A 15,909-nucleotide genomic window follows, 5' to 3' on the forward strand; every position below is an offset into this window, starting at 1 on the left:
CAGTCTAGAGGGGCGACTTTTCTGTTTCTGGGGGCAGCCGTTCTTTTCAGTGACCGGATGGGAGAGCCGTTCGTGTTCTGAGGAGTCGAGGGGGCGGATACCGCCGGTGGGATGGAGGGTCCGTGGCTGAGAACGGCCAGCTTCTGCTGATGAAAGGCTGAGACTGACCAGCACAAAGAGGGCCAGGTAAAGATAATAAGAGAGTCCTTAGGGGGTGATGACACTGTCTTAGGGACGTGGAGCACTAGGAAAGGATAACTGGAAGACTAAGATGAAGTCTGCAAGAAAAGGAAAATGACACCACACAGCCTCCTCACTCCATCCCTTCCTCTTTAAGAACCTCATAAAGTAGTCTCCTTGGTCAGGGACCTCTGGTATTAGAAAGGTACCAGCATTCCAGGTCACACATTTTAACGTCCGGGATATCTGTACAGCCTCTGGTGGAGACAATAATCAAAGCTCAGGTTCCTAGGCCTGTTTCATTAAAGGGATTTTTGGTATCTTGAAAGAAATCGACGTAGAGGAAAAGCTGACTTGTGCCAAGGTGAGTCAGTGGCATGAAGTTATAATAATGCCAGTTAATTAAAGTTGAAGGCCTAGGCCCCGGCTTTCTGACTTGACTGGCTCTAAACCTACAAGGACAGATGGGTCTAACCATAGCTTTGGTATTTCCACAAGTTTAAGATTGATGCTCTAGCTAAAAGAATTTTCACTTTTAAGCCAAACGGAAATAGGCAGTTCTTTATGAAGACCTGGATATGATCCAGCTAAGCTAACCTCCCCCACTTCCTGTTTTCTCATCAGCCGCCCAGCTGGATGAGCTCCAAACTATTTAAACTAATTTCCAATTGTGTAGTTTGAGAAAAGGGGGGGAAGGTTAGTTTCTGCTGAACTCTGAAAAGTGTGGAAGTGTGTTTCTCCGAAGTTGAAAGGTGAGACTATTTAAGAGTTCCCCACTTTTGTAGATTAAATCAGTCATTTCATTTACCTGATACTTTTGCTCCAGATTCTGGGGCATTGACAGGATTTCTTTCCCAGTTTTAAGGACCCTCAAAATTGCATTTCATAGTACTAGATTGCTAGAAATCAGTATCATTTTGGTGGTGAAGTTGACTCTAGGTGGAGACAAAGAATTAAAAAATGGAGGATAGCCTGGTGATGTGGCTCAGTGGTTGAGCTTTGACCCATGTGCCAAGAGGTCTCTGGTTCGATTACCAGTTAAGACACATGCCCAGGTTGTGGGCCCAATCCCCAGTGGGGGCATGCAGGAGACAGCCAATCAATGTTTCTCTATCATCAATGTTTCTATCTCTCTCTCCCTATTCATTCCTCTCTCTAAAAAAATCAATAAAGAAAGAAAATGGAGGATAATTGTTTTTGGTTTTAAAAAAAATCCTTAATCCTCAAACCTTCAAGGTCCTTATTAATGACTTTGTGTTGTTTCACAGGACAGTACATTATACTGTGGAAAACAAATTATTTTATGTTCTAAAGACTGGTTTATTATTTCACATTTGAGTAACATTTTCAAAGAACTTGCACATGTGTTTTTATTTGATCCTTATGATAACATTGTGAGGTTGTCAAAGCAGAGATATTAGACCTATTTTACAGATTAAGGAATTGAAGCTCAGAGGTTAGATGACTTGTTCACAGTTATGTGGCTAAGTAATGTGGCTGGAATCCAATTCTTTTCAACCCTTGTTCTCCCTCTCCAATTATGCTGTAAATGTATGGTACTTAATCTTGTTCATCTCTTATCTCCTGTGCCTGGATCAAAATTTGGCTCTTTGTAGATTCTTATTAAAGATTTGTCAATGAATATGTTTAAAGGCTGACATTTTTCATTATAGCTTATATTTAGATTTAAACTATTTTTTTATAAAATCATAAAAACAAATCAACCTAACAACTCATCAGTAAAACAGGTGCTGGCCAGGTAGCTCAGTTGGTTGGAGCATTGTCACGGTACACCAAGGTTGCCACCAAGGTTTCAGCTTCAATCCTTGGTCAGGGCACATATAAGAATCAACCAATGGCCAGCTGGTGTGGCTCAGTGGTTGAGCATCGACCCATGTACCAGGAGTTCGCTAGTTCGATTCCCAGTCAGGGCACATGCTCAGGTTGTGGGCCTAATCCCCAGTGAGGGCCATACAGGAGGCAGCCAATCAATGTTCTCTTTCATCGATGTTTCTATGTCTCCCTCTCCCTTCCTCTCTCTATAAAATCAGTAAAGAAAAATAAATTAAGATAAATCAACCAATGAAGTAGAAAAACAAATTCTCCTTCTCTTCCTCTTCCCCCTCCTCCTCTCCTCCCTCCCTCTCCCAATCTCCTCCTTCCCTCTCTAAAATCAATAAGTAAAACTTTTTTTTTTTTTAATCCTTAAGTAAAAACAAACAAATGACCAGAATAGACATTCACTTAAGGAATTGTTAACTTCTTAGGCATGATAATAGTATTATGGTTATATATTTTTTAATTCTTATCTTTCAGAGGTACATAATTATTTTATGGATGAAGTGATGGCTGGCTCTCAGTGTCATAATAATCCAGTAGGAAAAGGGTATTGCTGTAAAAAGATAAGTCCTGAGTTGATGTTAATTATGGAAGATAGCTGTTGGGCCCACGGGGGTTCATTATATATTCATCTCTTTTTGTATAGGTTTAAATTTTCCCATAATAATAAATTTTAAAAAATTAGATGGCTATTGCTTTTTGGCCATTAGACTAAAATCAAGTATAAAAATTAAATTGCTATAGTTTGGTTAAAACATTAGTTGACTACAGTCAGTCCACATTGGGGGAATTGGGAATATGGAGGAGTATATAGTTCAAGTGAGGGTAACCTTGAGTTGATCTCTGTTAGAAATGTTCATTACTCTCCACTTTTATGTATGTTTGAAATTCTGTATAAAAGAAGAAAGTAGACTACCAAAAAAAAAAAAAAGCAGATGAACTTGGATGAAGGGTGTTGAATGCTACTCTGGTATAGTTTCTTGGTTAATGTTTTGGCCTCTGAGTTGTTAAAATTGATCTAATAGAGAACCTGGCTTTTTCAAGAAAAATGTAGAATGTTGCTTTCAAATTACAAAGATAACTTTCAAGTTACAAAAATGTATTTTGTATATTTTATACAAAAATATAAATTCCCTTACAGTAGAGACTTAATCCGATTTATTTATCTTGATGTCCTGCTATTAGATAGTATCTGTTTAGTTAACTGATCATTATATATTTTTACTTATTTGTTTATTTAATTATTTATATTTTTGAGAGAGAGAGCAAGGGAGAGGGAGAAAGAAAAACATTGATTGATTGCCTCCTGTATGCACCCTGACTGGGGACTGAATCTGCAACCTGAGCATGTGCCCCTGACCAGGAATTGAACTGGTGACCTTTTGGTCCAAGAATGATGCTCAACCAAATGAGCCACACTGGCCAGGGATTAACCAATCATTATGAAGTTCCAGAAAATCCTAAAGGATTTTACAAATATTACATGATTTCTTGGATGTGGCCAAAATTTATATTCTCTCTGCAAACATTTAACCTTGAAATTTGTTTTAAACCACCCATAGAGCCCTGGCCTGTTTTGCTCAGCAGTTAGATTGTTGGCCCAAGGACCAAAGGGTCTCGGGTTCAATTCTCAGTCAAGGGCACACATACCTGTGACATTGATGTTTCTCTCTCTCTCCCGCCCTCCCTTCCACACTACCTAAAAATCAATGGAAAAATATCCTCGGGTGAGGATTAATAAGAATAAATAAATAAACCATCCACTAGATTGTAAGTAGCAAAGAGCAGAGACATTGCCTTCTCATTCACCACTGTTTCTTGCTATGTCTTCCTAGCCTAGCCCAGCCTATATTAAATCCTCATAAATATTTGTTGAATATATGTTTATGCAATTTACACTGTAATGTTTTCTCTCTCACTGGTTCTCTCAACTCTAGCCCCACAGCATGGAACCACAGATTACTCTAAATGTGACTTTTAAAAATGAAACTCAAAGCTTTCTGGTTTCCGATCCAGAAAATACAACTTGGGCTGATGTCGAAGCTATGGTGAGTGTTAACTTTGTTTTGTTCCTCCATCCTTTAAGCATAGATTTTTACCCCCAAAGGTAGCTGTTTTTAGCAGTTTTGTTTTATAGCTGCAAAGTTGGTCATATTACTATTTCTGAGCCTTTTGGAAAATTATTTTTGATGAGGGTTCAGTATTCATAAAGGAGATGTGCCTCAGTAAAGGGAACAAATAAATAAATTTCTTTTTGAAGAGTTTAGAAAGGAAAGATAGTTGTTGTTTTTTTTTAATCCTCACCCAAGGATATTTTTCCATTTATCTTCAGGTAGAGTGGGAGGGAGGGAGAGAGAGAGAGAAACATACATCGACGTGAGAGGGACACATCGACTGGTTGCCTCTCGCACGACCCCAACCAGGGTCGAGGAATGAACTGCAACAGAGGTAGATGTCCTTGACTGAAATTGAACCCACAACTCTTTGGTCCCCAGGCCAATGCTCTAACTACTGAGCCAAATCGGCCAGGGCTAAAGTTAGTTTTTAAAGTGAGATAGGACTTAGAAAACCTATTAATTTTAGTCCTGACAGGTTTGGTTCATCAGTTAGAATATTGGTCAGAATATTGGTCCACAGACCAAAGGGTCTTGGGTTCCATTCCCAGTCAAGGGCATGTACCTGGGTTGCAGGTTCAGTCCCCGGCTCCAGTGAGGGTCATGCAGAAGGCAGCCAATTGATGTGTCTCACACATCCATGTTTCTCTCTCTCCCTCCCTCCCTTCCACTCTATCTAAAAATCAATGGGAAAATATCCTTGGTGAGGATTAACATAAAAAAAATCAATAAATAAAGGGCAGAAGTTTAAGGGGAAAAAAAACTATTAATTTTAGAAGCCGTTTGAGGAATGAATTGGTGTGGGCCCCACCCTAACCAGGCCTCAGAGGAATGTTCTCTTGCCTGAGAGCAAATATGTTACTGTGGTTTGTGAACCATAAAGGATATAACATGTTTCGCAAGAGCTGATTGATTGTTTTTATTGCTAGGTCAGAGATTATCAAAAAGTTGAACAGAAAAACTCCTACAGGTGCTTAGATAGCAGCTTATGTATTCCATTTGTATTCCTTGTGTGTGTGTGTGTGTGTGTGTGTGTGTGTGTGTTAATGCTTTTCCTCCTCTTGGTTTCCCCTTTGTACTCTTATTTGGTTTGCAGCAGTGAATGTTATACATCCTGTATAATTTCCTGTAAACCCTTTTGGTAAAAATCTACTTTTACCTAGTTAGTAAAAACCTCTTAACTGGTTATATGTTATGGCTACTAAAAAGGAAAAGCAATGGTGGAGAGACTGCAAATTATGGTCTGATCTAGTCCTCTGTCTTCCAACAGATAGCTTTTTTTTTTATCCTCACCCGAGGACATTTTTTTGTTTTTTTTTTCAGATAGAGTGGGAAGGGAGAGAGGGAGAGAGAGAAAGAGAGAAAGAGAGAAACATCGACGTGAAAGGGACTCATCGAGTGGTTACCGCCCACACGACCCAACCAGGGCCCAGGACAAACCACAACCGAGGTACATGCCCCTAGCGGGAACTGAACCCGGGTCTCTTTGGACTGCAGGCCGAAGCTCTAACCGCTGAGCCAAACCGGCCAGGGCCAGATAGCTTCTTTATACTGTCCTAGACAGATGGTTATCCGGAAAGTTGGGTTTTGTTTGTCAAATGATCTGAAAATCAAACACAGTTAATCTTTTTTTCCTAGTAAATGAGCTTGACAGCTTGCTTCTTTTTCTTTATTGTAAATCTTAAACTATAAAAGTGTAATATGTGCCCATAATAAATAGAATTGAAACAATCCAAACAAATATAAAGAAAAAATTAATATCCGTCCATCCACTGTTCCCACCTCTCTGGGGTAATCAGTGTTAACAGCCTTATATGTACTTACCCACATTTCCCAGTTTATATAGATATCATACTATAAACATTATAGTATGTAGCTTTTTTTTTTTTTTTAACTCAACAATATCTTTTAAACGTAGTTTTCAGTGACTAGATAAGAATCCAAGCTCACTTCTTGTTTTATTTTATTTTTTTAATCCTCACCCAAGAACATTTTTCTTTTATCTTCAGATGGAGCAGGAGGGAGAGAGGGAAAGAGAGAGAGAGAGTGAGAGAGAGAGAGAGAGAGAGAGAGAGAGAAATCGATGTGAGAGAGACACGTCGATTGGTTGCCTCCCGCACAACCCCAACCAGGGCCAGGGACAAACCATAACCGAGGCACATGCCCCTGGCCAGAATCGAATCTGGGACTCTGGTCCTCGAGCTGACACTCTAACCACTGACCAAACTGGCCAGGGCTCCAGGCTCATTTTTTAAATTTTTTGTTAATTCTTACCTGAGGATATTTTTTTCCATTGATTTTTAGAGAAAGCAGGGGAGAGAGCGAGAGAAATATCAATGTGAGAGAGACACTTGGACTGGTTGCCTTTCCCATGCAGTTGGGGTCAGGAATCAAACCTGCGACCCTTTGGGGTGTGAACTAATGCTCTGACCACAGAGCCACACCATCTAGGGCCAAGCTCATATTTTACGTTACTTATTTATTTTTTTGGTATGTGCCCCTAGCGGGAACCGAACCCAAGACTCTCTGGTCCGCAGGCCGATACTTCAACCACTGAGCCAAACTGGCCAGGGCTACTTTATTTATTTGTTTGTTTGTTTGTTTGTTTATTAATTAATTTTTGTTACAGATGTTTCTCCTTTTTCCCTCACTGATTCCCCCCTCCCCCTCCCTCCTGCCCTTTCCCCAGTTTGTTGTCCATGTCCACTGTTCATGCATACATGCATATAAGTTCTGTGGTTTATCTCTTCCCCACCACCCCCCTATTTAGGGGATTGTCAGTCTGTATCCCACTTCCGCGTCTCTGGGACTACCCCCTTCCTCAGACTGTTAATTATATTCCACAAATAAGTGAGATCATATGAAACTTGTCTTTCTCTGTTTGGCTTGTTTCACTTAGGATGATACTTTCCGGGTCCCTCCATGTAGTCTCAAAGGATAAGAGGTCTTTCTTTCTTACAGCTGCGTAGTACTCCATTGTGTATATGTACCACAGCTTTTTTATCCATTCGTCTACTGATGGACACTTGGGCTGTTTCCACATCTTAGCTATTGTAAATAGTGCTGCCACAAACATGGGGGTACATATATTCTTTCTGATTGGTGTTTTAGGCTTCTTAGGGTATATTCCTAGAAGTGGGATCACTGGGTCAAATGGAAGTTCAATTTTTAATTTTTTGAGGTAACACCATATTGTTTTCCATAGTGGCTGCACCAGTCTGCATTCCCACCAGCAGTGTACTAGAGTCCCCTTTTCTCCACACCCTCACCAACACTTGTTGTTTGATGATTTGTTGATGGCGACCATTCTGACAGGTGTGAGGTGATACACTTTTCTTTTTTTTAATTTTTTTTCTTTACTGATTTTAGAGAAAGGAAGAGGGGGAGAGAGAGAGAGAGAAACATCAGTGAGAGAGAACATTGGCTGGCCGCCTTCTGCATGTGCCCCACTTGGGATTTGGCCCACAACCTGGGCATGTGCCCTGACCCAGAATCAAACTGGCAACCACTTGGTGCATGGGTTGACTTTCAACCACTGAGCAACCCCAGCCAGGCCAAGCTCATCTTTTTATTTTTTAAAATATTTTATTCTTTATTGGTTTGAGAGAGAGAGGAAGTAGGAGAGAGAGAAAGCTACAAACATCGATGAGAGAGAACATCGATTGGCCACTTCCTGCATGCCCTCCACTGGGGGTTGGGCCCACAATCTGGGCATGTACCCTAACCAGGAATCAAACAGGTGACCTCTTGGTGTTTGGATCAAAGTTCAACCACTCAACCACACAGGCCAGGCCAAGCTCATCTTTTTTTTTTTTTTTATAATAAACCTTCATGTACCCATTCTCTTTTTTATTTATTTATTTATTTATTTTTCCATTTTTTGTTCAGATAGAGTGGGAGGGAGAGAGAAGCAGAGAGAGAGAGAGAGAGAGAGAGAGAAACATCGATGTGAAAGGGACACATCGAGTGGCTGCCACCCGCACGACCAACCAGGGCCGGGGACAAACTGCAACCGAGGTACGTGCCCTTAGCGGGAACCGAACCCGGGTCTCTCTGGACCGCAGGCCGACGCTCTAACCACTGCCAAGCTCATCTTTTTAAAGCATAGATTATCCACAATATTGTTGGTATTATATTATCATAATTTAATCACCCCTTATTGAAAAATTATTTATAGTTTTTTTAATTGAGATATAAATGACATGTTAGTTTCAGGTATATAATAGGATTCTATATTTATATATACCATAATAAGTGTAGTTAACATCCATCATCACACATAGTTACAACTTTTTTAACTGGAAGTTTGTATCTTTTGACCACCTTCACCCATTTCACCCACCTTCAACCTCCTGCCTCTGGCAACCACAATGCGTTCTATGTGTGTCTGAGTTCATTTGTCTGTTTATTTTTAAGAGCCCACATGTAAGTGAAATCACATGTTATTTGTCTTTCTCCGTCGGACTTATTTCAGTTAGCATAATGCCTTCAAGGTAGTCTTTTAATCACTATAAAATAAACTATAGAGGATAGCTCTTTGTATATAACTTATTCTCTATTTTATATAAAATGAGTTTGACGGGTCCCAAGACATGTGATTTTAATTTTTAATGAATACTGCCAGGTGTGTTGTAAAACAGTTGGAACACCTCACAGAAATATATTACAGTGCACTAAATTTTAGACAACATTGAATGTTAATTTTTTTTTGTCATTCTGTTGAGAATGCTTTAATTTGCATTGTTCTGACTATCGTTAAAGTTTAACATCTTTTTATATGTGTGTTAGGCATACGTGATTTCTTTTCCTATGAAATTTCTGTACATTTTTGTTCACTTTTGCCTGGGTTGTTAATCTTAAGATTAGCAGTTTTGTAGATGCTCTTTATGTAGTGCAGATATTAACCCTTTGTCTGTTATGAGTTGCAGATATTTTTCCCAGTCTATTATTTGTCTTTTTACTTTGTTTATGGTGGTTTGTTTTTTTTAACCATAGGAAATGTTTAATTTTTATGTTGTGAAATATGCTGATCCTTTTATGATGTCTAGGTTTTTACAAACTACCTTTTTGATATCTTGATCATTATAGTGTGTTCATTTCATTTGCAGGTAAAAGTTTCATTTGATCTGAACACTATTCAGATAAAATACCTGGATGAGGAAAATGAAGAGGTAAAGTATATTATGATACCCATTGTCAGGTATCCAGAATAGGGATCTTACTTCTCAAGACTAATGTGGATCTCGAAGAATTCAGAATACTGTTTATCTCATTTGTGTAGTGGTTTAAATGTATTTGATATTTTCATATTCTGAGCTGACTTGTGGCATTTAAGATGGAGTAAGAAATTGGGAAGCAACACTGAAGAAGTAAATTTGAGAGAGAACTTTTAAAACTATATAGTGATCTTAAGTTTACATATATCACAAGTTGCCATTTAATTTATAATAATAAAAATAATACTAGCCAACCTTTATTGAGTGGTTCCAGTGTGCCAGTCTAAAAGCAATACTACGGCCCTGGCCGGTTTGGCTCAGCGGTTGGAGCATCGGCCTGTGGACCAGAGTCCTGGGTTTTGTTCCCACTAGGGACACATACCAAAAAAAATAAAAGCAATTCTGTGTATTAGTATTAGGTACTTCATTATCATTGTTATTTACCCATGAGAAATTTACCCATTGTTATTTACCCAGACTCAGAGAGGTTAAGTAACTTGCCCAAAGGCACAAAAAGTGGGAAGTAGTAGAGGTTCATTTCATACCCTCTGGCTCCAGAACCCAGGCTCCTAACCACTATATTATACTGCTTCTTAGTGTACCTGAAATAAAGAAGAATAGAGTAGTTAAGCAATAAAGTTATTTAATTATTAGTTACAACTAGTTCATGGTACTAGAAAAGCTAAACCCCTGACCTGAGATTTTGCATCTGTTCTGGTCCTAGTAGTAACCTGCTCAGTTGATGAGAGGTTTATAATTCACTGTTGCTTTTTTTTCTTCTACAGGTATCCATCAACAGTCAAGGTGAGTCAAAAGCCTTTATCTGTTCAGGGGCGTATGCATTTCCTTATACACTCAATCTTGTTGCAATATTCATTTTAGAGTAGAATGTGGTATATAGTAAATTAACATTGCATTCGCTTATCCATGGGCATGAGTTACATAGCAGATTTTTATTTTGTAACAGTTTTTTGTATATAGGTTGGTGCCTTTGGAGCCTAAAGACAGCTTTTTTTTTTTTTAAGACTCACCCAAGGATATGTTGTTTTTATTTACTTTTTTTTTTTTCTCAGAGAGAGAAACATCAGTTGCCTTCCTTATGTGCCCTGGTTGGGGATCAAACCCTCAACCTAGGTATGTGCCCTGACCGGGATTGAACCCACAACCTTTCGGTGTGTGGGATGATGTTCCAATCACCTGTGCCCACCCAGTCAGGCAGAGCCTAAGGACAGCTTTAATGGGAGGTTCTCTTATGTTTAAGATGATAATCTTCTGATAATATGCCTCCCAGTTCAACACATACAATTTGTTCTTCTGGTATTACATTTGTCTCTGACTTGGTATATATGTTAATGTCAGTTTATAAACAAGTGCTATTCCAGGAGCTTATTTATAAGGTGGTGGTTCAGAGGTTGAGTGCATTTTCCCACAGGAACAATGTTATATTTTTTGTTGTTGTTGTTTTTTGTGGGGTTTTTTTTTTTTTTTTGTGGTACATGCCCCTAGCGGGAACCGAACCCGGTACTCTCTGGTCCACAGGCCGACACTCAATAGCTGAGCCAAACTGGCCAGGGCAACAATGTTATATTTGAAGGCTAGGTTCCCAGGCTAGCCCCAAAAGCTTATTTTAATGAGCTGAAATGATAGTAATAACACTATTCATGAACTCCCCTAAGTCCTGAGCTTCACTAAGCCTAGTGTGAGGGAACTGGGTGGAGGTTTCACAGATGGAAGGCTCCAGTAGCAAAGAGGGATTTAAAAGGGAGAACTAACCTGCAAGAAGTTATTTGCAATGTAATGAGAAGGGAGTTTGTCAGCAAAAAGATAGCTGTTCATGTGTAAGGATTGTAACCTAAGAATTCTTAAAAGTAAGGATTGGTTATACTTAATAGAATATTTGGACTGGTGGAAAAATATCACAGTATGTATTTTTTGTCCTTTTAGGAGAATATGAAGAAGCACTTAAGGTAATGGTTCTTGCCTCTTATTTTTAAATCTTAAAAATGCTTATTGACTAAAACTTGAACCTGAATTCCATTTGTCCTGAAGAAAATGAATATAAATAGAGCAAAACCTATTTTTAGGGAAACTAATGAGTAGGGCATACCACTCAGCAGAAGGCAGCTCCTAATGTAAAGGTTTTTTTCACTTATTATTCCATCTCATTGCTGGTCTTGGTACCATCATCCTAGCATTTAAAAATACAAAGTGCTCTCTGGATTGATGCTTTCTGGTTGACATTTTTATCTTCTTCACTTTGATTCCCCTATAGAATGTTACAGTATAATGTGGGGGAATTTAAGGTGTAAAGCAAGCAATCCCTTATTTGTCAGTGATGAATTAGAGCATTTCTCAAGGTCACTTCTTTAAGGTGTGCCAACTGTCCTTTCATTACTGCCTTTGTAATGAAGGTTTTTCTTTAAAGTTTGATTATCCTTTATGAACTTCTAGTCCACGATTAAGCTATTTTCCATAATCACTTTTGGTCTAGGGAGGGAAAGGCAAGACTTTTTTCACTGGAAGCTGGATTTGCCCTTTTTGGTTTCCAGTCAAAATTGCTGTTCTGGGTGCCACTTGTTTCAGTAGTTTAGCCAATGTCTTGGTTTTTACTCAGAAATCCTTTACCAGCTAGTCTTTTGGTTTTATATTCAGGCACTTCCCTGGATTCTCTTAGTTACCCATTTCTGTTAATAATATCTCATGCTTCATAATTTCCCTCTGTCCCAATTTCATGTGGTTTTCTTGTTTCCTCTCTGCTTTTAAGCTGTTCCAGCATGCTGTCCCTCCATACTCCTTCAGTCTTATCCAACTTTTCCTGGCTTTTCTCTTTTTCTATGCTCAGAAGCTATAGTAGTTTCTTCACTTAAAAAATCTTCTAAGATCTTCAAAACTAATACCTTTCCTATAGTCACTGTTAGTTTACCTAGTCAGGCAGAAATCTTGGACTTCAGTAGTCTAGAGTTTATATAAGCCTATCTTGCTTCAGGAAGCAAGGTGTTTTCTGTGTGTGTGTGTGTGTGTGTGTGTGTGTGTGTTTGTACACATATATTTAATGAGAGTACTATTTAATACTTAAGATTTCACATTTATATTGAGACACATTTCCTTGAGTAATTCTTTTTACAGGCTCCTCTACCACACATTTTACTAAAAGCTTCTTGATTTAAGGTCTAAAATAGAGGTTGGCAAACTATACCTAGTGAGCTGGCCATATATTTTTACAAATAAAATTGTATTGGAATACAGTCATGCCCATTCATTATATCTTGTCTGTGGTTCCTTTTGTGCTATAGTAGCAGAGTTGAGTAGTTGTGACAGAAAGAGTATGGCCTTTATAAAAGACTAAAATATTTATTATGTAACCCTTTAAAAAGTTTATGATCCCTGATTTAAATAATATCTTTCAAACTTAATGGCCATGGAATGATGTTTTAAGAGGAAATCTTAAGCTAATGTGTAAAATAGGTAGTAAGTGACAAGTGGGGGATGCTAAAACCCCATAGACTTGACTTCTAATCTCTTGGACACTGGAGTACGTTCATGGAACCTCAAATGCTCCTTGAAGTAGTTTTTTCAAAATAGGATTTTTAAGAAGATATTCTTCAAAAAGAAGTGACCACTTAAACATGCTTTCCAAAATATTATTCTTAGTGGGAAGATAAATAATTATAGGACATAGCTTTAAGTTTCTCAGGTTCTGGTAGTCTTGGATTGTTGTTTTTGAAAAGTTGAGATTTTTGAAGACCTACATAAAAACCAATTAAACAGAAAAGTAGTAACCCAGTTAATGAAAACATCCCATCTAATAAAGTGCTGCACTAAAAACCTACTTTTGTATTTTTAATAACAAAACCATTTCTAGTTAACATTCTTGGCAAAGAAACAGCAGGCTGACATGGTATATGTCATTTGATTTAATTAAATATATTTTCCAGCATAACTTACCACACTTCTTCTGGTTAAGTATCTTTGAATTTTCCTCTGGGAAAGGAGAATCACACAATATTTTATTTATTTATTTCATAACATGCTCTCAGATGGCAGTTAAGCAGGGAAACCAACTGCAGATGCAAGTCCATGAAGGCTACCGTGTTGTTGATGAAGCTCCACTCCCCATTGTAGCAGAAAAACAATCAGCTTCCAGGGCAGGGAAGAAGCCACTTGCACATTATTCTTCACTGATGAGAGTCCTAGGATCAGAGGTGAAGACCCCAGAGGAGCCTGCAGCACAGGTATGAAGGGAATGGACCTGACTACAATTTTTCTCATCTTATGTTTCATTCTCTCTGGTGTAAGATTTGAGCTTTTCAGAAAGATTGGGAGTTATGGTGACCATGTCTTTATGACTTTTTGAAACTGGTAACAGTGGTACTTCTGGAAGGGGAGAAAATAGGATTACGTAGATACTTTGTTTTGCTTTCATACTCCTTCGTACTCTTTTTTTTTAAACACATCTTTTGTTTGGGAAAAAACCCTCAAAATAATACATTTCAGGAAAATTATTTTAAATAGAAATATAGCCCAGCCGGTGTGGCTCAGTGGTTGAGCGTCGACCCATGCACCAAGAGGTTGCTGGTTTGATTCCTCATCAGGGCACATGCCCAGGTTGTGGGCCCCATCCCCAGTGGGGGCATGCAGGGGGAGGCCAGTCGATGTTCTCTCTCATACATGTTTCTGTCTCTCTCCCTCTCCCTTCTTCTCTCTCTAAAGTCAATAAATAAAAATAAGTAGAAATACAAGGTAACCTCCAAGACATTGGATTGTGTTTTCTTGCAGCAGTTTCCACTTTCTCCATCTGATGCAGACCAGACTCAAGATAAGCCCCCAGACTGGTTCACAAGCTACCTGGAGACAGTGAGTGTTCTCTGTGACTTGGGTTTTAGCAACAATGTGTGGAATGTAGAAGAAATAAAAAGCCAAACCCAGATGGCTGCTGCCTCTGGTAGCTAATAATTTCCCAACTAGAGCAGTTCCAGTAAAGGTCTTAACTTTTGCAATGATATGCCAGAAAAAAAAGGGCATTTAATTCTACGGATGTAAGGGAAAGGGGACAAATCTCTGTGTTTGAGAAGGAAGAAGCTGGAAATTTACTCATCAAAAGGATTTTTTGATAATTTTTTAAACTATTTTAGCTATAGGAGAAATAGACCTTCTTTTGCTATATTTCTGTCCACATTCCTTCAGTAGACACTAGCTGTGTATTATGTTCTTCTACCAGAGATAGTGAGATTTATTTGATATCTTCATGCCTTTTCCCAATATTGGAACTGAGGGGTTTTCCCCCATCTTCTGTTCTATGTTCTAGTTCAGAGAGCAAGTGGTTAAAGAAACTGTTGAGAAGCTTGAACAGAAATTACATGAGAAGCTTGTCCTCCAGAACCCATCCTTGGGTTCCTGTCCCTCAGAAGTCTCAATGCCTATTTCAGAAGAAACACTGTTTTTGCCAGAAAACCAGTTCAACTGGCATATTTCTTGTAGCAGCTGCCAAAGGAGGATCTTTGGTGTGCGCTACCAGTGCAGGTAAGCAGTAACATGGTAGCTATTAGGAGACATTAGAGCAGGCCTTTTTGGCATTCTGGGTAGGTAACAGGAAATTGGATGTACTGTCTCTGAGCATCAGATATAGCAGCTTTGGATTAAGGTATTCCTCACCCACAAGAAAAAATAACTATTTGAATAACTATTCAGATTGTTGTGTTCAGCTATACATTCGAATTAATAGAACCAGACAAAATTGTGTTCCCTAAAACAAAATTAAGTCACAAAAATTGTCTCTCTGTTGTTCTAAATACTTTAATATCTTGCTTCCTCCCATAGATTGTCCTTTGAAATAGATATAGGTTAAATGTTATTGTTCTCATTTTATTAATGAGGAAAATTGAGACATGACATGGTTGGGTGTCATGCTCGGGTTACCACCTAACTGGTAATAGAGCAAATATGGAAGCTTGGTCTCATATCTCCCTTCCTCAGGTGCTTCCCTTTGTACTATTTTTCCCCATAGCCTATGCCCATCTTACAATATCTGTGAAGATTGTGAATCAGGGCCATATGTCCATGACTCTAACCATGTCCTGCTGAAGTTACGGAGACCTGTTGTGGGTTCCTCTGAACCGTTCTCTCACTCAAGGTTCTCTACCCCTCGTCTTCCTGCTGCTCTGGAACAAGCCAGGTAAACTCTTTATACATGGGGGGTGTGTTCTCTGGCTTCTTGGTTCTGGTGACAGGCTCTGAATCATAAACTACAAATAGTCTGCTTATTTCCTGCTCATTTCTAGTTGATATGCAATGATGGGGACATTTATTCCAATGCTAATGAAATGGAAATGAGAACTGTAGAAAGAGGTTAAGAAACTAAACTATATACTTGAAACCTATATAATTTTATTAACCAGTGTCACCCCAGTAAATTCAATTAAGAACAGAAGAGCCCAGTCAGCGTGGCTCAGTGGATTTAGCATCGTCCCATGGACTAAGGTCCCTGTTGAATTCCATCAGGGCACATGCCCAGGTTTTGGGCTCGATCCCCAGTAGGGGGTGTGCAGAAGGCAGCCGATTGA

General features: G+C 38.9%; 1 protein-coding gene across 5 annotated transcripts in view; it reads left to right on the forward strand.

Moving 5' to 3' along the window:
* NBR1 (NBR1 autophagy cargo receptor) overlaps positions 1-15,909 on the forward strand; it is a 32,073-nt gene that overhangs the window by 797 nt on the left and 15,367 nt on the right. For 2 of the 5 annotated variants that reach the window (XM_036267831.1, XM_036267828.1), the window contains exons 2-9: positions 3,957-4,067; positions 9,242-9,304; positions 10,135-10,153; positions 11,294-11,316; positions 13,387-13,581; positions 14,126-14,203; positions 14,655-14,869; positions 15,354-15,521. In XM_036267831.1, the coding sequence (XP_036123724.1) occupies positions 3,966-4,067; positions 9,242-9,304; positions 10,135-10,153; positions 11,294-11,316; positions 13,387-13,581; positions 14,126-14,203; positions 14,655-14,869; positions 15,354-15,521 (863 nt within the window). In that variant the 5' untranslated portion in view covers positions 3,957-3,965. Of the gene's footprint in view, positions 1-37; positions 187-3,956; positions 4,068-9,241; positions 9,305-10,134; positions 10,154-11,293; positions 11,317-13,386; positions 13,582-14,125; positions 14,204-14,654; positions 14,870-15,353; positions 15,522-15,909 lie in introns of all 5 variants that reach the window. The other 3 variants (XM_036267832.1, XM_036267827.1, XM_036267830.1) reach the window with 3 other exon arrangements.

The sequence above is a fragment of the Molossus molossus genome, unplaced genomic scaffold (genome assembly GCF_014108415.1).
Source record: "Molossus molossus isolate mMolMol1 unplaced genomic scaffold, mMolMol1.p scaffold_m16_p_19, whole genome shotgun sequence".
NCBI classification, from domain to species: domain Eukaryota; kingdom Metazoa; phylum Chordata; class Mammalia; order Chiroptera; family Molossidae; genus Molossus; species Molossus molossus.